General features: G+C 38.0%; 1 protein-coding gene across 2 annotated transcripts in view; it reads right to left on the bottom strand.

Annotated features, from left to right (window-relative positions):
* The window catches only part of ZFHX4 (zinc finger homeobox 4), a 150714-nt gene that overhangs the window by 5730 nt on the left and 117895 nt on the right, over nt 1–27089 (bottom strand). For both annotated transcript variants that reach the window (XM_069854253.1, XM_069854254.1), the window contains exons 5-9: nt 22192–22308; nt 15882–16015; nt 15524–15724; nt 12591–12708; nt 6397–11793 (exon numbers count right to left, since the gene is read on the bottom strand). In XM_069854253.1, the coding sequence (XP_069710354.1) occupies nt 6397–11793; nt 12591–12708; nt 15524–15724; nt 15882–16015; nt 22192–22308 (5967 nt within the window). The remainder of the gene's footprint in view (nt 1–6396; nt 11794–12590; nt 12709–15523; nt 15725–15881; nt 16016–22191; nt 22309–27089) is intronic.

The raw sequence follows: 27089 nt of genomic DNA, 5'->3' as shown, positions 1-27089 counted from the left end.
ACAGCTTACATTTTCATTTTTCAGAGTTTGAACAGAGCTTTTCTTTACCACAGCAATCAGGTCAATGCAGTATTTGCTGGGAAGTAAGTGTAATAGCACGAAAGTACTTTGACACAGGAACTCTGCTTTTCTCAGTTTACTTGAAGCATGCAGGCAGGATGTCCTCCACCTCATTAGAGAAAGCAACCCAAGGATGGACTGGTTCTGTCTGGAGGGTGCATACACGACAGAAATATACCTCATAACTTAATGGAAGAAATCTTTTCTCTCTCTCAAGTACCAGATATAGTGCAGTGGCTAGTATCAGTCTATTAAAAAGTAACTTTGGTTAAGATGTATAGTTGGTCAGAAGATTAAATGATGGCATAGGGTAGAAAAGGCAACTAACTGTAAGAGGCTATACATTACACCCATCATCATTTTTTTTCAGCCAAGTAAGTTTGCTAGAGAAAAGAGCATAGAAAGTGTGTGATGCACACAAAACTGTAAAATTGAAGCAATGTCAGAGCAGCCTACTAGCATGTGGATAAGAGAACAATAAATGCAGGCTCTATAATGGAGTTTACATGGGTATTAGCTACTATGAAGCACTAATGGAGTGAACAAGACTGATATTTAAATCATCAATATCCAGGTGCTTAGCATTACTTAGGAATAAAGCAATTAGAATTCAAAGGGAATAATTATCAGATTTAACAAAGAGGCCATTTAATGTTTGTCACTGTGTCATTACTCCTATTTAATGGTAGGGGAACACTAAGGAGTTAAAATGCATTGTGAGCATGGATTAGATAGATAGTACAGTGAAACAAGTCACAACAGTTATAATTAAAAAGTGGGTAATTGCCACAGCTACTGCACAATAACATTGAAGATGCTATTGCTTGCCTTTCTGCTTTCAACATGAAGTAGCAGACAACTGTGTGTGGAGTCTGCTGAAAATACATTAAGTGATAAATACTATAGACAAAAAAATGCATGAATGATGCAATTAGTGTGAACTACTGCCCCAGCTTTGTCATAGTTATTTGGGCTTGTCAGCTACTCAGGATTTTTCTGATTTTTTTCTGTTCTTAACCTCTTCAACCCTTACACATCATGTTGTCTTCATTCTGTTCACACTGATGATGCCCAGAGCAGCTGAGATCTATTCCATTTTCCAAGTATTCTTTGGAATTTAGTTAAAATGCACAGAATTCAGTTAAATACAGAAGTCTGGAGGTGATCTATCTAGACTTCTCTAAAGCCTTTGACACAGTCCCCCACAATGTCCTCCTCTCTAAATTGGAGAGATATGAATTTGATGGGTGGATGGTACAGTGGATAAGAAACTGGTTGGAAGGTTGTATTCAAAGAGTTGTGGTCAATGGCTCAATGTCGACCTAGAGATCTGTGACAAGTGGTGTTCCCCAGGGGTCTGTACTGGGACCTGTGCTGTTTAATATCTTCATCAATGATATTGACAGCAAGATTGAGTGCACCCTCAGCAAGTCTGCAGACGACACCAAACTGAGTGGTGTTAGTTGCCACACCAGAAGGATGGAACGTCATCCAGAGGGGACCTGAACAGACTGGAGAATTGGGCCTGTGAGAACCTCATGAGGTTCAACAAGGGCAAGTGCAAGGTCCTACACCTTGATTGGGGCAATCCCTGTTTTCAGTACACAATGGGGGATAACAAGATTGAGAGATGCCCTGCAGAGAAGGACTTGGGGGTGCCGGTTGATGAGAAGCTCGACGTGAGCCTGCAGTGTGAGTTCACATCCCAGAAGGCCAACCGTATTCTGGGCTGCATCAAAAGAAGAGTGGCCAGCAGGTCGAGGGAAGTAATTCTGTCCCTCTATTACTCTCTTGTGAGAATTCATCTGGAGTGCTGTGTCCAGTTCTAGAATCCTCAATGTAAGGATATGGAGCTGTTGGAACAGGTCCAGAGGAGGGCTACAAGGATGATCTGAAAGCTAGAGCACCTTCCATATGAGGACGGGCTGGGAGAGTTGGGCTAGTTCAGCCTGGAGAAGAGAAGGGTCCAAGGAGATCTTATAGTAACCTTCCAGTACCTGAAGGAGCCTACAAGAAAGCTGGAGAGGGACTATTCATAAAGGCTTGTGGTGACAGGACAAGGGGAATGGGTATAAACTGGAGAAGGGCAGAATTTCTTCACCATGAGAGTGGTGAGACACTGGAACAGGTTGCCAAGGGAAGCTGTGGCTGCCCCATCCCTGGAGGTGTTCAAGGCCAGGTTGGATGGGGCCTTGGGCACCCTGATCTAGTGGGATATCCCTGCCCATGGCAGGGAGATTGGAACCAGATGATCTGTAAGGTCCATTCCAACCCTAACTATTCTATGATTCTATGAAATATCCAGATGGGCTGCAATGGCATAGGTTAATCCACCTGGTTTATTCAAAGTTAAATGTAAAACTGAGGGTTTCCAAAACTAAATAAAGGACACTTGATGAAACTAATGCCACATTTCCAGACATGAGAGATGCAGAATAGAAAATTCACTAAACATGAAGAAACATTCTAATCCTGCTAGCTCTTTTAAGTCACTACCAAGCAAGAAAACTTCTCTTTCTCCTGAAGAAATCATAGGGCTAAAAATTTAAAAATGAAACTGCTACCAGTGGGCCAAGAGCAAACTGAGAACAGAATTTAGTGCCCTAATAATAAGGAAAGTAATTGCTGCTGAATGAAATTTCTCTCTTGATAAGATTTCAAAAACCACTAAGTACATATTACCCAGTGATGTGTGCATTCTTGGGAAAAGCTGCTGTGAATCTTCAAGACAGCCCAGGCTTTAGTGATGCGCAAAGAACCTATGGTAATGATGATGACATTAAAAGGTTCATAGAACCAGTATTAATAGCTAGAAGGAAGATGAAGCATTAGTTTTCTGCAAGGGATCATATGCAAAACGCAAAGCTAAGAAGAAAAGAGAATGTGAATTTTTAGAACAGCCTCTTCTATCTACAGTCATGTAGAAAATAAGAAGGGGCTTGAAGAACAATGAGAAATCACAAATAAAATTCTGTATGAATTAGGATTCAACCAAATAACTCCATATTAGTAATTATACTGAGCAAAGATAGCAGTAACTTTGAGACCTTGCTCAGGATTTGATGCCCACAAGATGGTATAATTACATTATCTAGAGAAAAATATCCCACAAGTGAGAGAATTCTTCAACACATCATCCTAGAACCACACAATAATTATGACATTTAAAACCACTTGTTTGACAACAAAATAACTGCATTTAAAGTTAGTGGATCCTTTAATTCAGAAATGAAGCCATGTTATTTTGAAAAATCTAAAAAACTTTGCAAATAAAAGTCCAGTTCGAGCACTACATAAAGAAGACAAAATGAACTGTCATTTGAATATTTCCATCTTTTCTTATTTACCATTATTTTCAGGTATGCCATTTCAAATCTTTCATAGAAACAAATACCACATTTAAAAAAAGACTAGTATTTTGCAAAATTTAGTTGGATTTTGTAATTTCCGGAAACCCATAAATTATAAGGAATTCAAGAACATGAAAGTGAAATCCCTCATAAACTTGTATTAACTTGCATTATTAATCAGGCTAATTTCTTTGCTTATCATGAGAAAAGAGAAACACAAAAGAGAATTATAAATGTGATGTTTACTATTGTAGTTTCACTAGTTCCCCGTCTTTGCAAGCAGCAAATATATTCTATAAAAGTGATTATTTTACTAATGTTGACATCCTTTAAACAAACACGTACAACAGAATGGATGGGCTTTGCCACGGGAAGTACAATTATCAGCCCTGTAAGCACTGGTGAAAAGAAGTAAATATTTGAACATAAGGGTTCCCAGTGAGAATTCTTCAGAACTGCATTTTCAGGATTGGGTCCAAAAGAGAAGAAATTACACACTTGCAGTGGAATTCACAAGAAGTAGACAAATTATGGGATAGTGAGTCATCAGGGAGTTAGCTTCAGAAAACCTTTCATGAAAAGAATGATGTGGAACAATTGTCCTGCTGGCTGAGCATATACGTGCTGCTAGAACTGTAGCCAAAGAAAAGCTTTTTTGGAAACTGTCTTCCAAGAAAGATAGTTATTAATAATTCTTAGCATCAGATATAAAAGTGAGCTATCAGTGAAAGTAGGATAGAGAAGAAAACAGAAATAGGTTAATTAGGTGCAGAATATACTAGTGTAGAAGAACGCCTGAGTATATTACTGGTTTTTTATGATGAATGATTAAAATAATCTATTTTTTTCCAGTCAGTATGACTGCTTCTTTATGTATCATTAGGGAATGGAGATTTATGCATGCAAGTATTTGCCAAGCAACAAAAGGGGGATATAGGGCCTATTTAGTTTATGGCAGAAAACAAAGTTAACAACAAGATTCTACTAGCTAGTTTACACAGTGGGCTTTGCCCACAGTGGGCTAATTAACCTTAAGAAGATGTGAGATGAAAGGGGGTAAAAATCCATCTTAATTGGCAGTGTACTGGGTATGCTATGGTACTAATGATTTAAATTCATCTCAAAGAAGATATATTTGGAAATTAGAAAATCTGAAAATTGAATTATTATGGACCAGTTGTCCTGTAATAATACCTCTTGTGTTATTACCGGGACAATTTACAGACTCTGAGGCTACATTGATACTAGCAAGTTAAACAGTAGCAAGGAACATTTTCCAGAAACTGAAACTAAACCATCTGTGAAGTTAAATGGTAAGAATTGTCTGGTTGGGCCTGGGTCAACTAGCATTATCCTAAACAACCCCTGAGCACAACTGAGAGGTTATCATAGGTCCACATCCCTTCCCAAGACTCACTTTGCATAGAGATTTCCTGGTTTTGAGAATAAAAGAATGTAAAAACTTCTTCCTAAGCAAATTTCATTCAGTAATATAGACAAAGCCTGAGTTTTCTGGAGCCCATTTTACCTGATGGTCAACCTAACCAAAACTATTAAGGGAAGTTATATGGAGAACTATGTCTATAATTTTAATGAAGAACAACCAGCCATTTTTGGACTTTGAGACTGTAGGCCATTAAGAAGGAAATACAGCAACTTTATATTTCCTTTACATGCACTCTCCATGCCAATAACTGTTTGACAAAAGCCAGAGGGCACTCAGCCAGAAACTCCATTGTAGAAAGAAAGCCATTCTCATCCAATGAAGAGAAAAACAAGATGCTTTGACCACCACTTAGGGACATAGTAACATGATCACCATCAATCAAAGCTGGGTAGCAGAGAAGATGTTGCTGGTTTTAGTATGTCTAACAACAAAGATGATTAAGTCTCTACCTTACTTGCCAAAGTGTGTTGCTTTCCAAATGAGAGTTCAGAATTGAACAGCAAGTGGAATTATGGGATAAAATGAGGTGAGGTGTCTTAACCAGCTCCCTGACTCTGCTATTCACACATTTGATATGAGTGTGCAAAGTCAGAAGATGAATGAGAGAGCTTCAAACTGCAAGGCTGCACTCACAATGAACTCCAACTGCAAAACTGGAGCCTAATGCAATAAAATAGATCAGGTTCATTCTTTGAGGACTAAACAAAAAATTCTGCAGAAAACTTGATTTTCTAACTTTGGTGAAACGTATTCCAAGAGGAAGTGTGTTCCAACGTGAGAAAAAGACACAGGCAAAACAGAGGCAAACCAGTGTCAAAACAATCAGTAAAACAAAGTTATGTGTTCAGTTAAAAGTGCAAGCTTAAATGAAGTGGTACATGTCTGCAATGACTTTACAAACTAGAAGTAGGAGATATTCAGCAGCTCCTGAAATTTGGATCACAATGAAACTGCCATTACAAATCACCTCCAACAATACACTTCGTACCTTAGCAGGCAATTATTCAGAAATATAATAGAGGATCTTGGGCAGAATTATATTTTGAATTTTTCTTCTGAATTAAACAACAGGTTGGACAGATCTAAGGGGTAGACCACATGCCTGATGGACCAGTAATGTGAGAATTACTATTTTGTGCTTCGTCAGGTGTTACTTTAAATCTTTGCATACAAAAGATTTACATACAAAATTCAAACCCACATTTTGCCTAAAGCAGTATCATTCAAAATCACAACAGAAATATAACAATGTTTTTGTAATATTGCTTTTATTACAGAAGCCAAATACGGACTAAAAACATTTCTGTCAATTAGATTTCAATTTATTTTTTTTCTTTTTGGAAATCAGAGGTATCACCTAGGCTACAACAACAGTCGAGAACTGCACTGTGTATGCCTCATAGCAGCACTTTTTAGCTGCTTACATCAGTCTCACAAGCGTGATATGAATGAATAATACGCTGTGATTTATAAGGGGATGGTGGCCATGCAAGATCACCAGATTAATAAAAAGAGAAAATCATCCCCTTATAGACTTACTGTTTGAACTTTGTGGAAATCCAGGTAAGGAGGATGGACCATTCATTCCAGGCAGAAGAACAGGAGGAAGGCCAGGGAGTCCTGGATAAGCTGCTGGCAAACTGATACCATGAAGAGAACTGCTGTCCATCATGCCTGGCTGCTGCACTGTTAAACCTAGAACATCAGTAGCCTTCTTTATGCGATCCAGTTCTTGCTGTGCCATCAGCTGTCTAACCGTTGTAGGCGCTAAATAATCTTTCTCCCGATCTAGCTGACTTCCCACAGTTTCTCTTACTTTTGTAATATGTTGTTTGGAAAATATGTGATCTCTTATGGACAAACGTGCAGAATATTTCACACCACACAGAGAACACTCTGGCTTTGTCCCATCAGGTCCAGTCTGATTTATCATAAATGGCTTCCCTATGTTAATTTTGAATTTCTTTTCTTTTGCCCGGGCATTCTGAAACCAGACCTGGACCACGCGTTTGGGCAGGCCAATCTCATTCCCTAACATTTCACATTCCTGCATTGTTGGAGTCCGGTAGTCACTAAAACAAGCTTTGAGAACTTTAAGCTGAAGGTTACTCATTTGTGTTCGGAACCGCTTGTGACCTGGCCGATCACTGTTTTTGGATTTAAAGGGATTGCTAGCTCCAAATGGGTTAGGTGAACTTGGATCGGCTATGCTTGAAGTTTCACTGCGGTCAGCATTATCATCAGGGTCATCAGTAATGTAGTAACTTTGGTCATGATCACCATCTTTTTCACTGAAATGCATTGAAGGGCTTGTTAGGGAAAAGAGAAATTTATCATCAGTATTCTCATTTGTAGGTGTAGTTGCAGCTTTTGGAAGTGTGTCATTCACAAGTGGTTTTGGTTCTTTGGGAGGTGATGCAGGTTTTGCATCTCCTGAACTGCCAGTTGTGCTTTCCATTTCATTGTTCCCCTCATCCCCTGTTGTGGCATCACTAATTGCTGTATTAATTGATGAAGTCTCATCAAAGTCAGTCTTGTTTTGATCATATCCAGAGTCAGCAGGAGGAGCATTCAAATTTTCTATATCCTCACTAGACTCTGCTTTAAAAGAAGAAGGACTTAAGAGGTTCTTCGGTGACATTTCTGTAGTTTTACTAACAGGGGTTGATACAGTGGAGGCTAATTCATTTTCACTTGATAACTCTGTTTTTGCTAATGACAGTGATGGGTAATCAAAAAATATGTACTTTTGTGGACTTTCTCCTCCATCTTCAGTTGATATCAAAGGACTTGGAGGCAAACTATAACCAGCCTGTTTACCTTCATTCCAATGTCGAGAGCGAATGTGACTTTCTAAAGCTGATTTTGCTTTAAACAGAGCTCGACAAAAAGGACATCTTTTATGGGACTGGGCTGGACCAACTGCACGGAATTGTCCCTTTCTTTCTCGGGCTCTTGTGTTCTGAAACCAAACTTGTACGACTCTCTTTTTCAGTCCTACTTCACGTGCAATGTGATCTAGCATCTTTCTGGTAGGGTTGGAATCTAGTAGGTACTTTTCGTAGAGTATTTCCAGCTGCTCTGGAGTAATTGTAGTTCTTAAACGCTTATCACGATGTTGATCTTCTCCACTGTTTCCTCCCTCTTTCTCACTACAGTTATTGTCATCTTTATCATCCAATTTTCGTTTCAAGGAACCAGAAACTGTAGCAGGATGTGCCGTATGTGATGAGCCAGTTTGTGGTTGCATTTGAGCAAGAGAACTATTAAGTAACTGTCCAGTCATCAAAGGATTATTGGGGTCAAATATCATATAGGGCATATCCATTGGTCTTTCTAAAAACTGTGAGTGAAGAAACTGGTTTTGGGCTGCTAGGAAATGCATGTGCTGGTGCTCTTGCCAAAGTTCTAGAGTTGGAAAGGCAACTGTACATTGATCGCATTGGTACTGTAATAACTGAGGAGGTAGACTGTTCTGTAGAGAAGTCATTGGAATTGGTAAAGGACTGGAAGGAACAGGTGTGGCTTGTGATGCAGAAGGAGGTCTTCCTACTATCTGTGACTGTTTTTGTTGCTGTGGTTGAGAAGCTGAGGGCTGAGGGTCAGACGAGGTTACTGGAGTAGACTGCACTGGTTTGGTGCTTTGGCAAGTTGTGTCAGTTTGCTTAGAGATGGTTTCATTTAGTTTTGTTTTTTCTGTGGACTCTGGTTTAGGAGAAGCCTTCTCAGGTTCTGGTTTGGGTGATGGAATCAAAGGAGTACTAGAACCAGAGCCAGAGCTTGCTGCTGTGACTGCTAGACTTTTTGATGAATCGTTCTGGCCAGCAACTGTGCAATTCTTATACACTGTTTGATCGGAAGCATCCATAGAATCTTCAGTTTGGCTTTCATCTTGAGCATCGTCATCTTCATCTTTATAACACTGCTTTTTCTGGTGTGTAATCAAATCAAAGATTCTGGGAAAAACCACACTGCACTTTTTGCACTGATATTGCATGTTACTAGTTCGAATGTAACGCTCATTTGTCAGTTCCCTTTTCTCATTGTCTTTAGTTTCAGCTTGATTTTCATAGCTTTTGCGAGCTTTTTGTCGAGCATTTTGGAACCATACAACAATAACTCGAGTAGGTAGGTTAAGTACAGTTGAAAGCTGTTCAATTTCATCATCCTTTGGATAAGCATTCGTGTCAAAGAAGTCTTGGAGGACACGAAGCTGGTAGTCAGTAAAACGAGTCCTAGATGATCTCTTGCTGAAAGATGCATCAGACTTGTAAGGTTCTACAGTTGAAGGCTGAGGATCTATTCTGATATCTTCTAATACTGTTATGGGAGGGTTGCTGAAGTTGTATGGAGAATCTTTATTTCTTTGTCGTTCTTTAAACAGTGTATTACGAAACCAGTGCTTGATAACTTTCTGTGAAAGACCAGATTTCTCAGCCATTTCTTGGATCTGCTCTTCACTTGGTGAATTGTTAATATCAAAATAAGCTCGCAAGATTTTTAACTGGTCATCTGTGATTCTTGTACGTGGACGCTTGAATTGAGAGTGCCGTAGGAAATTGGGATCTAATCCCAGCTGCTGCTGACAAAGCTGGGTAAGATCTGCAGATAACGTATCCATTGCTGGCAATTGGAGGGCAAGCTGAGGAGGCAATGCAGGATGCTGCACTGGCTGCATCATAATTGGAGGGAAAAGCGGGAGATCAAGTGAAACAGGAAGCTGGACTTGAGGTGGGGCTGACGGTGGTGGTGGTGGAGGAGGAGGTGGTGGTGGTGGAGGAGGTGGTGGTGGTGGTGTGGGTGGTGGAGCTTGCAAAGGAGCGGGAGTTGTGTTTTGAAGTTTTCCAGCCCCAGCTGAAGAAGACTGAGCAGGAGTTGGAGGAGGAGGAGGCGGTGGTGGTGGAGGAGGTGGTGGTGGAGGTGGTGGTGTTTCTGGAGAAGATGGAGAAATTGGATAAAGCTTGTCATACGCCTCCCTGTACTGTCGGGCAAACTTTTCTAATGCTCCATATGGAAAAAATTGTCCATGCACATGCTCTTGATGACTCTTCAGAATAAGAATGTTGGAAAAAAGCTTACTGCAGGTTCCACATTCCAGTTTGTCTGTGTTTTCACCTTCACCAGTCTTGCTTTTTTTCTGCACTTTTTGTCTGTTCTCATTGTATTGGATAACTAACTCAAACCCAAAGTTCTCCAGTAAAGCCTTGGCTGCATTCCCCCTTGCTCCAGAAGCTATTCTGGGTGGAGGAATAGTTGGTTCTGAGGATTTTGACTTCTTCATGTCTTTATTTTCTTTTAGTCCTTCATTCTCACTATTAAATTCTTGCTTTGGCTTGTCTTGTTTCTCAGAAAGTTCTTCTGAGTCCTTATATGATGGCATATCCTTTATCAGCTGGCAGTCTGTACTTACTAAGGTATTTTGCTCTGCTTTCATCAGCTTGCTACTTTGCTGTTGCTGTTTTTGGGACTGAAGTTGGGGTTGGGTGGATTGATACTGTTGTGCTTGTTGCTGCAGTATCTGTAGCTGGGTTTGGCCAACATGGTGCTGAGTTTGTATCTGCTGCTTCAAATCTTCTAGCAGTGATCCTGTCATACCAGCCATTCCAGGCATACCGAATGTGGCAGAACCGGGCAAACCCAGGTCTGGGCTTAAGCTAAATTCTGTCCCAGGTATATAGAATGGGAAAAGGAACTGAGGCTGTTGAAATTGCAGCAGTGCTTCTGGTGTCATTGGAAAGTGAGGCAAAAATGCTGGGTTTAAAAACTGGGGTTGAAAGAACGCAGCTTGCTGTTGCAGTTCATGCTGTAGTTGCATTTGAAGTTGTGCTGGTGACTGGGGTGGGTGATGTGTAGGCTGAGCAGAAATTAATTCAGAAGTTTGCTTTTTGTTTAATTCTTTGGCATCTAAATGTGTTTCTTTGCTGTTAACTGCTGGTAAGCTCATAGATTCTAGCATTCCTTGGCTAGGGCTATTAACATTCCCTGCTACACTATTTCCGCTACTTATATTACCACTTGGTTCTAATTTTGCAGCCCTTGCCTTTGTCTGATGAAGCACAGATCTCATGTGGATTTCCAATGTAGAACTTTGGCTATACGCAACATTACAAATGCTGCATTTGTAAGGTTTGTTGTCAGTGCTGCTGTTGGTTTCTTGAGGGACAGGACTTGATGCTTCCTGCAAAACCTTTTTGAGCTTATGTAGATGGGACACTGAGTTGTAGTGGACCAAGAGAATGTTCTTTTGGGTGAAAGACTCTTTACACACTGTACACTTATATGGGCGAGATGGATCTAGAAATTTTTCCATAGTAAAATTTGGCCCTTTTCTAAAAGGTAAGGTCCGCTTTGGTTCTGAGCCCATATCATCTGGAATAGAGCTACTATCACTTCCGACAGGACTTGCTTTACCTTCCTGGTCCATGTCATAATCTCTTTCTATTTCCTGTTCTAGTGTATGATCGTCTTGTGCCATACTTTCACTTTCCGCCCAGAGTTCACCATTGACAGGTAAAGATGCACACAGCTGCTGAAGTTCAGCTTCATTGAGTTCAGGGTGGCCTGCTTCCAAGTGTTTTTTTAAAGCCTGGAATGTTCGGAAGCTACGCTGGCAAAGGCTACACATGGTAGCCGCCCGAATAGCATGATACTGGGAATGTATCTGAAGCTTCTGCATAGTCTTAAAAGCCAAGCTGCAATGGTTACAGCGGTACTTATAGACATGGCGGTCAGAAACAGAGAGCTGTTGCTTCTTCTGCTGTTCATTTAGCTGATCTGTCATTGAGTCAGAGGTCTTTGTATCTTTACTAACAGTCTTATTCCAATCCGGCATTTCAGCAGATTCCTTAGGTGGCTTCTGTTCCTCAGTCTTAATTTCCATTCCAGTTTTTGATTCATCAGCCCCAGGGGTACTCTTCTCATCCACAGGACTTTCACCTAGTTGAAGAAAGTTAAGTGTCTTTTACACATGTAGAAGAGAATAGCGCATAATATTAATGGATTTTTTTCATCAGAAATCAAAAGAGATACCTGGTATGCCATGTGTTGGCCTAGCAAAGTATAGCAACCCATCCTTGCCCCAGAGAATAAATCAGGCAAGACCAATGTGAGGTCAAAAAAAAAGGAATAAAATCCAAACGTGATGATCAGAACAGCAATGGCAATTGGCTTGGTAGTGGCACAGCGCTTCATTTTGTCAAAAGGTAGAAGTTTATTGGTGCAATGGGAACACCAAATTAGAAAAAGAAACAAAACAGTAGGAAAGAGGGAGGGATTAGAAATGGAATCAATAGGTAGGACAAATAACTAGAAAGAGGAATGAAAGTGGTCTGAGGAGAGAGGGAGAAGCATGCTGTGAGAGATAGCAAAGCAGATTCCCAGTACAGAAGTGTCTGGGGTAAGAAACCTGCTATTGGAAAGGCAGGTGGGATTGTTTGCATTTTCCTAATGTTCCCCATTGATGCTGGTGAAAGCATTACTGTTAAAGAAGGATGGTCTTACCTTCAAAGTGGGTAGGTCACTTCCACAAGCAATATACACATGGCATGCATGTGCATCCTAGTACCTCTGCATGGGTGCAATCAGGCAAATTCAAGCCCTTTGTTAGTTTTCTTTTTATCTCTCTGATCATATGGAAGCCAAAAAATCATTCATTTTGCTAAGGAACAAGTGGTTTCTAAATTTGTAAATTGCCCATAATTAGATTCTACATGTCTGGACTTTTTCTTGCATACCTTGATATTTCCCAGATCCCTCAGCTGTAACGGTTGCAGGTGTGTCACGTTCAGATTTCTCTGAAGCAGCTGCTGGTACTAGCATACTATTAGGCATCATGACATCTGGTACAGGAACCTTTGAAACCCAAGAACCCAGTGTTATTATAGGAAAAATCACACTATTTAATACTATACAACAATATGAAATTATAATTCAAAAAATCCACCATATCGTGATCAAAGACTGTCAGTATTAAACCAAGATCTTGGTTCAGTCCCTGACAATTGCTTCTGATAGACCACAAATTCAGAGCATCAGGTATCACTTGGTGGAGAATCACTTATAATAATCCACAACAAGGTGATGCTTTAGAACTAAATACACACAATATTTCATTGGTCTCAATGTCACCACAAACACAGTTTTGCTGACTGTGTTAGGTTGGTTGGATTTATCAGGGTAATTCTCCTCGAACATCCTCCAAAGATGGAGATCATGTTGAGATATGGTGATCAGTCAGTTCTTGACTAAGGACATTCCCACTTTGCTTCACCTGTATTGTTTTTTAAACAAATGCTGTACCTTCCATATCTTTGAAAGAGAATTATAAGATTAATTCCATACAGAAATAGCAATTTATTTCAATTTAAAATAATTTTTTCTCTTCCTTGTTTTCAATTGCTTGTGTATCTTCTTCAGACTCTTTTACCTGGTGTGTCATGCTTTCAAATTAGAGACAGAAATCTTTGAAGAATGTACTGTTATAGGTGTCTGATAGTACTCAGTTTAGTTAAGTTGACATGAGTATTTGCTCAATATTTCATGCTTTCCTTTTGCTTAGCTCTTTAAAATATACTCATATTTGAAAAAAAAAAAAAAGGATTGTCTAGGGGTTTTAGACTAGGACTTAGCAGGACTGTGTTTATACATATGCACTGCCAGATTCTGTCTAAATCACCTTGGGTAAATTAGTTCAGACTGTGTTGCAGCTCCTCACCTCTAATATGAGAATAGTACTTCCCTGCTTCACTCAGAGATAAGAAGAATATCCATAGGAGAGATTTCTGAGTGGTAAATTACTATAATAATAGAAGCTACGTACCTTTCTAGGTAAGAGTAGAAATACTCTTTGTTCCTTTTTAACAGTTTAACAAATTATTGTAAACCTATATTAGGATACATAAGAATTACATATATATATATTTATATGTCTGTATGTATGCAAATTGCCTAGTGGACAAAAAATTATAGACATGTGTTTAAAAGCCCCGGGCTTAGTATATTTGTGGTTTAAATGAGGCATTAATAGCATCCTCTCAGAAGACTAGTAACTTTGATTTTTTGGGGGAGGGAAGGACTTTTTTAAAAAAATAATTAGGTAACCGTAAATGTCCCAGAGAAGAAAAATATCATTAAAAATGGTAATTATTTTGTCTTCAAAGAGTTTGGATATGGACAGAACATATTAGTGTTAGCAACTGGGACAATTTAGATGATGCAGATTATGTTTTGCAATTTCTTTTTCTGCCAAACAATGAGGAGAGAGTAGAAGAGGAACAGAAAGGAGAGATTTCAAAGTTACTCCATTATCAGCATAGATGAAACTTCACAAAAAACTTGAAAAGAAAGCTAATAATCCGTCATAGAGAGGGAGTTTTTTTCTCATTTTTCAATTTCCTGAACAGGCCTGTGAAAGTTAAACTTCTACATAATTTTTCTTGTGGTAGGCCAAAATTTCAGAGTCTGGCAGAGCGTTAGTTAGTAGAAAACCAAGGAAAAGAAGAAAGAAAACCTTAAACCACTTTTGTGGATTCCTGATTCTGTACTTGTTCATCATCACTATGCACAAGGAACCCTAGACCTACAGTCAAGAGCTCTTTCAATTCTTTCTTATGTTTTTGCTACTTTACTTGGGAATGAGGTGGTAGGCCTACAACCACAACTGTCTAAATGAAGGAGGAGTCTATGAATACAGAAATAAATCCTTAAGGACGTGAATCCTTGAGTTTTCCAAGTGCATTTCCTTCTAAAAATGCAAGACAATAAGAATCAGGATATCTTAGGAGTTGTTTCTTTTCCTGAATCTATGATGTAGTAATAAGTACTTTCTATAGCTGATTGTGTCTTTGCTGACATTGTTTTGTATGGTGCAGACTTACTAATTTTTGCTAAAATCTATTATTTTAACATGGCTTGTGCAATTTTGCAGTGAAGAATGGGATTTTCCCACTGAGGTTGGAATGGGATTCATCTTCCAAATAGAGTTTGCCAGTTATAGCATTTATTCCAGTCATGGAGAAGCCAGTTCACGTTTTTGCCTCATTCAGGGTAGGTACTTGAAATAAGGTATCCCATATCCTACAGAACTGACCTAACTCAATTGCTATCTATTCTTGGACTTGCCTTTCTGTTTCATACTCATATTTTATTCATAAAAGAACTAAAGGGTCTTTTACAGGCAGAAAATAAGAAACAGGGCATACTGTACAATAAGATTACCATGTTCTCTTGTTTGCACCACTACTGATATTTTACAGTTAATTTAATTTAATACAATGCAAGCACAGCCTACCTGTACACAGAAATTCTTCTATGTTTGGGAACTCCATTGTACAGGGAACTCCTGTTATTTTACAAAAAGGAGTCACAATACCTCTGAGATCTGGATATTATTAGACCCAATCTATAGGTGTGCACTTAGAAACATTGACAGGCTTGATTTTTCCAAGGTTGACACCAATGAGGAACTGCAGGTTTTCAGCAGCTTTGAAATCCACCTTCCGTCATTTTCCCAAGGGACGTCAGTGACTGGATGAGCTTGCAAAAGAATCTAGGAGTCTTGACTCACTCCCCTCCTCAAGCTGCCTAAATACTATAACAAAATAAATACATTGCCCAGAATCCTGAGTACATTTCTGTAAGCATGTGCATCAGTATTTGGAACACTTACTGTCATGAGCAGTTTCTCCACACAGTCAGGGGACACACTGTGCAAATGGGTCAAATGAAGCTGGAGGTGCATTTTGTTGCTGAGGACATCCTGGCAGAGGGGGCAGCAGATAACAGGTTGCATTGAATGCTGTGACAGGACATGCATCTGGATACGATTTGGGTCCCTGCTATTGTAGTTACAATAAGGACATTGATAGAACTGAAAAGAAAAATCAGATTAAGATGCAGGCTATTAGTCAGTGTGCTTTTTATAACCCTCGTTGATATTGATGTTTTAGTAGCATATAATTTCTGTTTCATTCTTGAGTTATTTGAAAGAGTTCTACAATGCAAATAAATTCTACAGTTTCCTTTACCTGCTCATGACAAAATTTATTGTCTTCTGGAGGCTTTGATTTTTTAGCTGCACCATCCTCTTCTTTTGCCAGAAGAAGCTGTTGTGCCCCTACCACAGTGTTGACTTTTGGTTCCTTCTCTGGTGTGACTATTCCTGTTCCAAAAACATAATACTTTTATGAACATATTTTAAACTTTAAAATATCCTGCTTTAGAAATGGGCCATGATTCCTAAGGTCTGTATTGTCTTCGAGGGTCCTTTTTTTAAGTTCTGATAAAAAATACAGTTGAATAAAACAAATCTGTTAAGCACAAAGGTGAAAATAAACTCTTACCCTTGATGGGAACTCTATAAATACATTTAAAAATGGACCCTTCTCTGCTGTTTAGATAACCTTACTTTGCCTTTAAAGATTAATCAATAATGTGCTCTCTTTAGCAGCTTGGTATGAATTTGTGTATTACATTAAAACAAACCAGCTTTTGCTTAAAAATCCTATTTTCCAAAAGAATTAATTTGCTGCTGTTTAATTACTCTCTCTCTTTTCTAAACTGTCTGAGTGATATGATATGATTATTGTGCTGTTTTGATAACTCTTTCCTGGTTACAATTCTGAAGCTAAATATAGTGAGGCTTTAAAAAAAATACTGTGGAGAATAGGATTTCAAGAGCTAACTTAATATTAATTATATACAAAGATCAGTCATTTGGGATTGCCTTAGATGTTTATACTGTGAATTTTTATAGTATGGCATTTGTGATCAAAACCAGAATGTAATTGTTTTCTATAGATAGTTCTACTATTAAGTATTAAATACTATATTTAATATTATGCCTGAACTAGCTGTGTAATGCGGTCCAGTCTTGCACACATCAAAGAAATGAGTGCAATTCTAATTTCCCAGTCCATCAGAAAATTCTTTCCAGCGTCAATTTGCCAGATAATCTCTTCTGCTAGGCTGGATATTACAAGAGCATTGGGTAGGCATGTCACATACATCTCACGACAAACACAAAACCTCATTTACCAACCATTCCAATCTCATCATAGTGCAGCATCATCTGACCTTTTTTCTGCTGTTTATTATGAGTATTTCTAATTTTAACTTTCAATTTTCACCATCTTCCAGTCAATTTGCAACTAAATTATTTCCAGGGTGAGGACACTATCACTGGACACTGGGTGCAAATACATCTTGAAATGCAATGAAGCTAAACCATTGATTGCTATCAGACCCAACGTAAATATATAGTCCAGGGGTAATCTGATTGTATGCTATGCATGAAGATTTATCTTGATTTTTTTCAATCCACATAAGGTTCATATAAATGAACAAATTGCACCTCATTGCACAGTAACCTAGGATTAATTTTAAAATAAGGTCATGGATGTTTTGGCAACACAGTAAACATGAACAAAGAAAATACTTGTATTTTTCTGTCGACAAAACCAAGAAATTATTATTATTATTATTGTTATTGTTGTTGTTGTTATTATTATTATTTTCCTATAGACTTTGTGCAAAATTTGATACTAGAACAACATTAAAGAGAAGTAAAATAAGAGAACAGTTTTCTGAAGGGCATTTTTTTAAAAACAACATAAACATATTTTATGACTTAGACATTAACGGTGATTTCCCTACACACTGTTTTTCATTCCTAAATTGCTAATTATTTCTTTTGGTGTAATTTAGACCAGTAATTTTAGCATGTTCTTGCTCAAATTAAAGTTTATTCTTGCTATATTTTCTCCCTTTTAATGACCAATTTGTCAACATTGGTTTCATATCTGAACAAGCTGCTTTCTGAAGCCCCACTGGATTTTTACACTCTCAGGAACTGATCCTGGAGGGCTCATTTAGACTGCTCAGTCAGAGCTGTGCCGGTGACCTGAAGGACTGGCGATGATTAAAGGCAATGTCTACATGATGCAATCACACATGACACAATTTTATTACTTACTTTGGTTTATGATAATACAGTACTCCTGGGCCTATATGTATTTACTTAGTAATATGCCATTATTATTTAAATGTCTTAACTGTGAGAATTATGTAAAGTAAAAAAAAAAAGTGACGTACTATATTAACAGAAAAAGGTTTCTTCTCAGGTTTTTTGGAGGGTAGGTTCAAACTATTAACACCTCTTCATTTCCAGCTGTCACAAACATCTAAGAGTTGACTATTGTTTCTTACCTTTATCATATGCGACTTTATAAACGTCCCTTTTTAAAGATAAACGGGCCAGAATCTCAGATGGTATAAATGGACACTGTTATACAGGACGTTGAACTTAAAAATAAAAAATTCCACCTTCTTTTCCCCTGTCATAGTAGATTAGTCTCGACAGGTTGACACAGAAATTAGGATGCAAATTCTGCTCCAAAATCCACTTGTGAAAATGCAGTTAACTGGTTTTTTGGCAGTGGTATTTCACTGCTAGCGAAATTTAGCTTGGAGTACACTTTGTGTGCACCTGGGCACACACTAGGTTAATATTACACATCATCTTCCACTACACGATGGAATAACTTAATTACTTCAAAGGGCCTATAATAATCATGAAACACATAGTTCTTGTTTCTATAAAAACAAGAGGGGGGAGTTGGTTAAATTTTCTTTTGCGGTTAGTATAATAAAACTGTAGAGTTATAAAACACTGTGCTGGGGTCAATAAATGCATAACAAAGCACAGCTTTTTACTATGTTTACCATGATATTTACATAAACTGTCATAATTTACAGAGGGTTTGTTGGTTTTGTTGTTGTTGCTCTGGATTCATTCAACCTCAAGCACTGTTGTTTCTTTAATGACTGAGGTTACATCTGGTCTATAGTAAAGTAACCGATTCTGTGACTTGTGGTGAGCTTTGCAAAAACAAGGAGGAGGTTGATTCTTCTCTCTGGCATGGGGACACCACTCAACCCTGCATGTGGTGAGGGCTGAACCCCTCAAGTCAAAGCAAACATTCCAGAGATGAAGAAGATTGGCTTTTTATGCACTGATCCAGCTATTACAACGCAGTGCCTGATCTTGCTCTATCAACTTTGTGCTTTCTATGTTGAATTCACTGTTCTAAGGAGCTTCCTAAAGGAAGGCTGAACAAAGTTAGGGTCTTATAGTAAGGGTATTGAAGGAGGAGGGAAAGAGACAAGAGTAAATATTATGGTCATGAGCATGCCATGTGGCACTGTTTTCATAGTTGGATGTTCAACTGGTATGCTATTCTTACTAGGCAGCTGTAGGAAAAGACTAAATCTAGATGTTACTCTTATTTGAGATAGGCACTTTCTATTCTTGAGACATATTATTTGTTGGGGATTTTTGCTAATTGTGAAGCACCATTGTAATTCATTTTAGAATATAAAATACACAACATTATTTTAGATTGATAATGTAATTTCAATACCTTTAGATCAAAAACTAAGTTTAATTATAAATAAGTGCCATGAAATAGGCTATTCAATGATTGCCTGTCAGTTATTTAACTTGTGTAAGATTGCTAATATAAAAATGACACATTTAACTGCAATTCATATGACATCACCTTTGTAAAATTTCTGAAACCCCAAAATAAAAATAAAAATATTTGTGTGACTAACAAGGGGGAGAAATTTAGTAAAATAAGTATACTAATGAAAAAAAGAATCCTGGAAAAAACATAATCAAAATACTATTTTCTTATTTATAGATCTATGTATTTGATAAAGATTGCATAATTTAAGACTTCTGGCACATCAGATGATGATATTCAGCCTCAAAATAATTCTAAAATTATAATTACTGGTAGAGTATTCTTTCTAATTAGAGTAGAATGAAAGGATAATTTTCATTGCAATAATGAAGGTTAATTTCCATACTTCCTCATGTTTACTACCTTATTAAAAACTGCTCCCCTTAGCCATGGCAGAGACATATTACATTTTCAATGCAAATGTATTAATCTGGATAAATTCCATATTAATTCTTGAACTGCATAGAGCTGTAATTTGGATTATAATTAATCTAAAGTGGCACTAGATTTAAATGACAATATAAATGAGGCATTAGTAGGCTTTTCTATTCTGGATGAATATTCAACAAATATAACTTGCATATTGCCAAGTCTCATTTTGAAAGCTCTACTCCTTGAGATAAGGTAAGCAATACAGCACAACAGCTTACACAAACATACAGTTGCTAAATACATGTTAATCCTTTCTAGTCTAATAGATTCTATGCTAAAGAGGGGTCACACTGCTTTCCTGTCTAACTTGTTAGTATTGTGATTAATTTATTGGTTTTCCTGAGAATTCTTTGGCAAGACTCGCAACACTCAATTCATGAGAAAGGCCAAATTAACATTCAATTATACATAAGCAGTTATGCAGTCATTAGAAATACTTGTCAGCTGAGTGAAAATTGAGATGAGGGTCTGATTGTTACGTATGCAGTATTAATTTAGATTAGGAAAATAAAAGTTTCTAAAAGATTGGGATTTTACAGTACAAACTATTTTCTGCAAAGCACAAAGGCAGTCATGTATTTCAAGCCCTTGTTTTTATATGAATCTTACTGCAAAGTTATTTGTGTAATTGCTGGCATGGGAATGCAGAACAATTATGCTGGGTTTTTGTAGTGCACCCAGTAGGCATCTGGATATAGGTTTGTCCTAATTAAACTTGGCCCTTATGAGCAGCTAATCCTGATGGAATTTTGAGAATTCCCCTTCAGTATTTTTTTCTAGATTCCATAATTGATTTATTTTTTTTTTTCTGGAGCTTTAACACAATATTCTTTCTTGAACAACTATAAATGGATCTGCCTAAGAGAAGATGAGGGTTGATAAATTCGCTGAAGCGGTTCTCAGTGTCCCCTAGGCCAGAGTGTTTGGTGGTAAATGCAGGCTGAAGGACACTGTCATTCCTCTCCTGGTGACTGTCCAGGACAGCGCCTGATGGCACTTCACAGGAGGACCTATGCTGGCCTGGGAGCATGGCTCTACTGCATTGCAGACAGTTTTTTTCCAAGTCAGAGAGACAGCCAAGTTTGATAGATATTTTAAACCACAACACAGTTTCTTACTCAACATCATCCTTGTGATCACCTGCCTTTCTTCCACCTCCTGATCTCAAAAAATAAAACAACTGAAGAAGAGGTGAGTTTTTAAACTGTGATGGGCACTGACCTTAGCACGTCAGCAAGAAAATAAAGTAATCTTTAATCTTTAAGTCAATCTTCTCAATTGATTCAGCACAGGAAAGGCCATATGTAACTTTTTAAAATAAATAAATAAATAAATGTTTAATATGTAAAAAGCAAATTGCTGTACGAGAAAATTTGAGTGTAGAAAAGCTCACAGGTAAAATGGTATTTTCTCTACAACTATATGTCTTTACAGAGAATACAACCTCCTTTGTATGCTGCTGTCATTGGCATACAAGGAAAAGATATATGACTACTTGAAACTAATAGGCTTCAACCTGTTTCAGCACTTCTTCTGCTTCAGTGAATCCAACATAATGTAGCTAGGTATAGCGTGCGGCAAAAGTAGCCAATGTAATATTCATTGTGACCACAGATTTCCATCTCATACATAAAAAGCATGGATGAAGTCACATATTTGCCAAATCAAACACAGAAAAAGCCTTGGGTATCTACACCAGATGCTGGCTCTGGGTTTGTTTGTGCACAAGTAAATGTCATGACATAGGGGTTTTGTTTTCAAAGACAGTAGCTTTCATTACTGGGCTTTGTCTATTCCAGGAGATCAAAATTACCCAACCCATAATCCGTTTTCAATGATATTTCCTCTTTCTTAGGCTGAATCATCTGTAAACTTTTTCACTGGATTTTGTGTATTTTTTTCAAAATGCCTGAAATAAATGCTCAGGAAGAGGCCAGATTCTTGGAAGTGACTGATCAGAGAGCAAGAGCAAAAAATAATAATAACAAAAAAACCCCACATTCTTTGGGTTAAAAGGGGGGCAAAACCTGATTGAAGAAAAATTCAAGTGGTACCTAATCCTATGCTTATGAAAAATTAATATGCCATCAGAGGAATCACAAGTACAGCTAAGATTAATGAAAGGCGCTTAAAAAATTACAAGCACACAAACTGATTTGATTAAAAAATAATCTCACTGGTCGTCCTGTAATATTCTTCAACTTATCCGCATCTATCCTGTCAGATGGTTATGATTAAAAATAGGTCAATGGGAGGCTACTGATAGAAATCACATGCAAAATGCACATGCAATGAATAGTAGAGGGAATGTCCAGGCAGTTTAAAATGAAAGAGCATTTCATAAGTTAAAAAAGAGGAAGACAAAATTCTAGCATCTTACCAGAGTCTTTACTAGATTTTTTGCCTTCATTATTGTCTCTCTCACTTGAGTCTTTATCATCAGCCACAGCCACTGATGTACTTTTAGCAGACCCTTCTGTATCTTCACCTTGTTCTTCTGTGGATAAGCACAGAAAAGATCTTAGAAAAAAACTCAGTGACCACTTAACAGCAGTTAAAATATATGTCCTGTAATAAGAACACCACTAACAGAGGGTGGCAAAAGAAGGCGTGGGGGGAAGAAAAGAGAAAGAACAGCACTTTAAAGAGGCTGGACATTAATTACGAATAATTTGCAATATTTCAAAATCTATCTAGAAATTCTAACAATGTCTTTATTAGAGTACCCGCTTCCCGCCAATGTGACGGTTTTAAAGCCCGTCATTTCATATTCTTTGGCTAGAAATGATTTGTGTTAAAACACACACACATATATGCACGCACACACACACACAGGCGCACACCCCCTACATGGGCCAGAACAAAAGCCAGCAAATGTAAAAATGCATCTTGGAGCCAAAAAAAGACAAAAAAGACAAAAAAAAAAAAAAAAAAGGCAGGGGGCAGGGGGGAGGGCGGAATTCAAATATAAATCCTATTAGTGCAGCAGTATCCCGCTAATTGCGGTAAGTAAGTATTAGGTATTAGGTACTGTATTAAATATAAACCTCTGGCTTTGCGGGAGAAGTCTCAAATTTTGTCTCCAGGGGGAGCCATTCAGGATAAATGACGCAACTTGGGCTATGGCTTCTGAGGGAGCAGCAGTACCCACACCTCACTTACGTGTTCACACCAGCTAGATTACATGGAAATCTTCACAGTAACTCAAGCCCATTTAATTATTCGGTAAATCTCAGCTATGCTGCTACTGGTGGATTAATCTGTTTATGCAGTTAGCTTCTATGCTGGGGCTGTGTAGCACTAATCCGTGAAAGGCCCACTGTTCCTTTTCATCCTGTGATCATTTGTCTCTCACTGTGCTGATGTCACATTTTAATGAATTTTTAGCAATCTGAGTAATGCCAGATAACCAGACTTGCAACTCCCTGCAGCACAACATGCTGTTTTCATTGCAGCACACACACACACACACAAAAAAAATAAAAAAATCATATTTCCCAGCTCAGGTAGGAATTATAAAAATTAGGAGGTGAAGGTAAAATGGGATTTGAAGCACCAGGCCGCTCAATTTCATAAAATCTTTAATGACCATATAAATTAACCCTGGAAAGGCAAAAGGTCACAGACACACATTTGCATACACTCTTCTATTCACTTTTGATAAGCAGAGCTTTTATGCAGGGAACATGATACAATTAACCCTTCAGGAACCATACAAAATGCAGCTACCGACATTTTAAGTGTCAAGCATTAACTGAAAATTACACACTGCATAAAATTTTCATTGTAAATGCTATAGTGATTGAAAGGGGAAATAGTGGCCCTCTTCGCACCCCATGTTTTATTAATAACATTCTGACAGCCGAATGAAATATCCTCTGTCATATGTAGCAGCTGAGCACAAAAAAAATTGCTGCTTAGTGCCTTCCTTGCCAGCCACGCACTGAAACTGTATGCCTAGGCAAACAACCCTCAGATCGATGTGGCGAACGTATCTGACTCTTAACTCTCTGCAAAATCTTTTGTAAATCTAAAGAGAAAAAAACAGCTGCAATTTTGGAAACCAAAGTGAAAAAAACCCCATCTCAACCACAGATCAGATCAATGTGTTCTGCATTGACATCCAATACAATAGGTTAGGACTAAGCATGCATGTTCACTTTTTGGAACAACGCAGGGAGAAAGATGGTCCCCTCTTTTAAAAATAATTGCATATAAAAAAAAAATTTCCATCAGAATAGAAACCCTCCTCATGCTGTTTCAGCGCTCTCGCCCTTGTGGTCCCGCACTCCCTCCTGAGATGATAGCTAATCAGACATGGTAGGCATCCCTGTCGCAGCTGGAAGCAGGACTGTGTTTGTCAGGGTGGCAGGGGAGCGCAGTTCGGGATGCTGCGAGCCTGTGATCATGCCCAGCTCAGGCTATGTTAATGCTGAGCGCGCAAACATAAGGCTCGTATCCAGTGTCAGGCCCCATGGCCTCATGGAGCCAATGGCAATCCCTTTTTGACTCATCCTTGGGAACAGACGCATTGCTTCTTTTACTAGATTTACTGGCCCAATCCCCCTGGGCTGGAAAATGAAGTGTCAAAGTGCTACTGAGTGTCCTTATCTTGAGGGGACATAAAATTGTAAGGGCTATCGTGGCACACATTAATAAAACATTGTGTGTGTGTCAGGCAAAGGAAAGAAAATTATGAAGGTACTAAAATAAAAGCTACAGTATCATCTGGGTCTCATCAGACAATTTTTGCAGGGTGCTCTCCTGTTTTCCTGGTATGTGTTTTAAGTGTGAGAGAAATTCCCAGACATGTTCTCCTATACATCATCGTGGTGTCTGACCTCAGCCTGACCCTGGCAACAGTTTGAGAAATCTGAATGTGAACAAAGACTCTGTGTCAGCAGCAGGGAGAGATTGCGGGATAGTCTTTCCCCATCAACTTAATCGCAAACAGCAGTTCTGAGGCCATAACTTTACAGGGCTCCACCAAGCCACAAACACATAACCTTTAGAGGTGAAACTGCCCCCCACTCCCCACCCCACCTTCTGTGATTTTTCTCAGTCTTGTGGTGCTCCCTTTGATGTAGCAAGGCAATTAGCTCTAATGTTCAAGTACTGCAGACCTGTTTTATGGTTTGGAAGGTGAGAGCTGTTTATTACAGGTAGGCTCCTGGGGGCCATAAAGGCTTTGCAAATTTTTAATCATGCAAAAAACTAATCAAAATGTAACTTATACACACCATAAAAATTAATATCATTATTATGCACAGTATAAATTGCCTGCCGTAGCTTTCAATGGCACTCACTTCTAGAAAATACATTTGGCATTCATTTCAGAAATATGTATGGCATTCACTTCAGAAATAATTTCCATAGACAGAAATTATAATACAAGTTCTCCTGTGTTCCTTTAAAATTACAGAAAGGCTGTCTAAGATTCACACTATCGCGACATTTATCAAAGGGACAAGATAGAAATACAATAGCTTTAACTTAAAAGCAGTTAGAAAACAAAAAAAAATCCTTAAGACTATTCATGAGAAAAGATATTAATGATCTGTAACAAAGTGTGCTGTCAAAGACACTGTATACCTATGCCAAGATGCTACAAACATCTCTTTCTGGTAACATTTTTGTTCTTACTTCATATGCTAACCAGCAAGAATACTATTGAGTTATAAAAATGTGGTGACCCTTGCTAAAAGATGCAAAATTATGAGTTATTATGTATTAAAAAAAACACAGTATGATGGTGCTACAGATTCCAGAATATGTCCTAATGCTCTATTTTAAATTTACAAGAATCCTGACTATATACATTTACAAACATCACCTTTGAAAATGAATAGAAGACCAGATTCAAATGAGCTTTAATGGCTTTAATAACACTTGCTATTGCAATATGATATTTTATTCACACCTGGTTTTATTTTGTCCAAATGTTGAAAATTTCGTTTGATGTTGGATCTCTTGAGTTTAGCCATTACCAGCCTTTTTCCTCACATATGACTTAGAATTAAACAGAAGAAATGAGGCTAGCAGTCTACACTAAAATGGTAAAATAAGGGAAACCAGAAAAGTTAATCTTCAGAGGTAATATTAGCAGCTGATATTGTACATTATATATTTTACATCATATATTTTAATGTGCTAATCTATACTGTCTGATCCCAATTCTATACCAATTTTATGCAGGAAGACCCTTATGACCTTTTCCAGCCTGATGAAGACAAGTTGTGTGATGATTTCAATTGCAAAATCCAGGCCTCAGCCAAAGTTGAATAGCAGATACCAGCAGCAAAATTAGATGAATATTCATACCCAGATTAGAAAAGCGTGATTTACTGAGATGCAAATAAAGGAACTAATGCATCTGCTACAGCAAAGGGAAGGTATAGAGAAACAAATAATATTTTTTGAAACAAAACACCAAATAGTTAAAACAAGACATGACCAAGTTGAAACAATCTTCTCTCCTTTAATTTAAAAGTATTGTGCTAATCACAGAGGCATACCAATCACTTTCCCCTGTGTTTTACTAGAGAAGTTTCCCCAACTGATGAGCAGAACTGGGAGTCTATCATGAAGTCTATGTAAGAAACATGTTATTTTCAAGGGCTGATTTTGGTTGTTTGTGGGATTTCTACATCACTGATATATCAGTCAACAGCCAGTAGTTCCTGTTTTGGTCCTGGATTTTGTTGTTGTTTTTATTGGTATGCCTTTTGCCTTCTCCAAATTGTAAGTAATTTCCTAAATAAGGGTGATCTACCAGTTGCGGGTGAGTAATTGTGGTTATGAGAGAAAAAGCAAGATTAAGCAAGTGTTTCTGGCTGAGGGCCAGATGGATGAAGAAAGAATAAATCAGTTGACTAACGTAGTAAGTAAATAAGTATGAAATAAGAGCAATATTTTCAAAAATAATTGGGGTTTGTTATTAAATATGTTCAATAAATATCTGAATCAAAGGTACCCATAAGTGTTTGGTACAGGTGTATCCCAAATTCAACTGGTAGAGTAAATGGCTTATTAGCTGTCAGGATGAGAAGGTAACCACTAGCAAAGGGTAACAGAAGGCTGGATTGCTCGCTGACTTCTGGATTGCCATTTATTGACCTAAATATTCTAGAAAGTATTTGTTCTATTTTCTGGCTGATGTTGCAGAGCATGACTGAGGAACAGGATGCCTCACTCATTCAGGAGCTATACTGCATCCTCTAGTGGTCATATTTCATCTTCAAATAGGATTTCTTATTTCTCATTTAGGGACACAAGGAG

This window comes from Phaenicophaeus curvirostris, chromosome 3, assembly GCF_032191515.1.
Source record: "Phaenicophaeus curvirostris isolate KB17595 chromosome 3, BPBGC_Pcur_1.0, whole genome shotgun sequence".
Taxonomy (NCBI): domain Eukaryota; kingdom Metazoa; phylum Chordata; class Aves; order Cuculiformes; family Cuculidae; genus Phaenicophaeus; species Phaenicophaeus curvirostris.
Note: the sequence above shows the minus strand (reverse complement) of the source record. Positions and strands in the feature narration are given on the sequence as shown.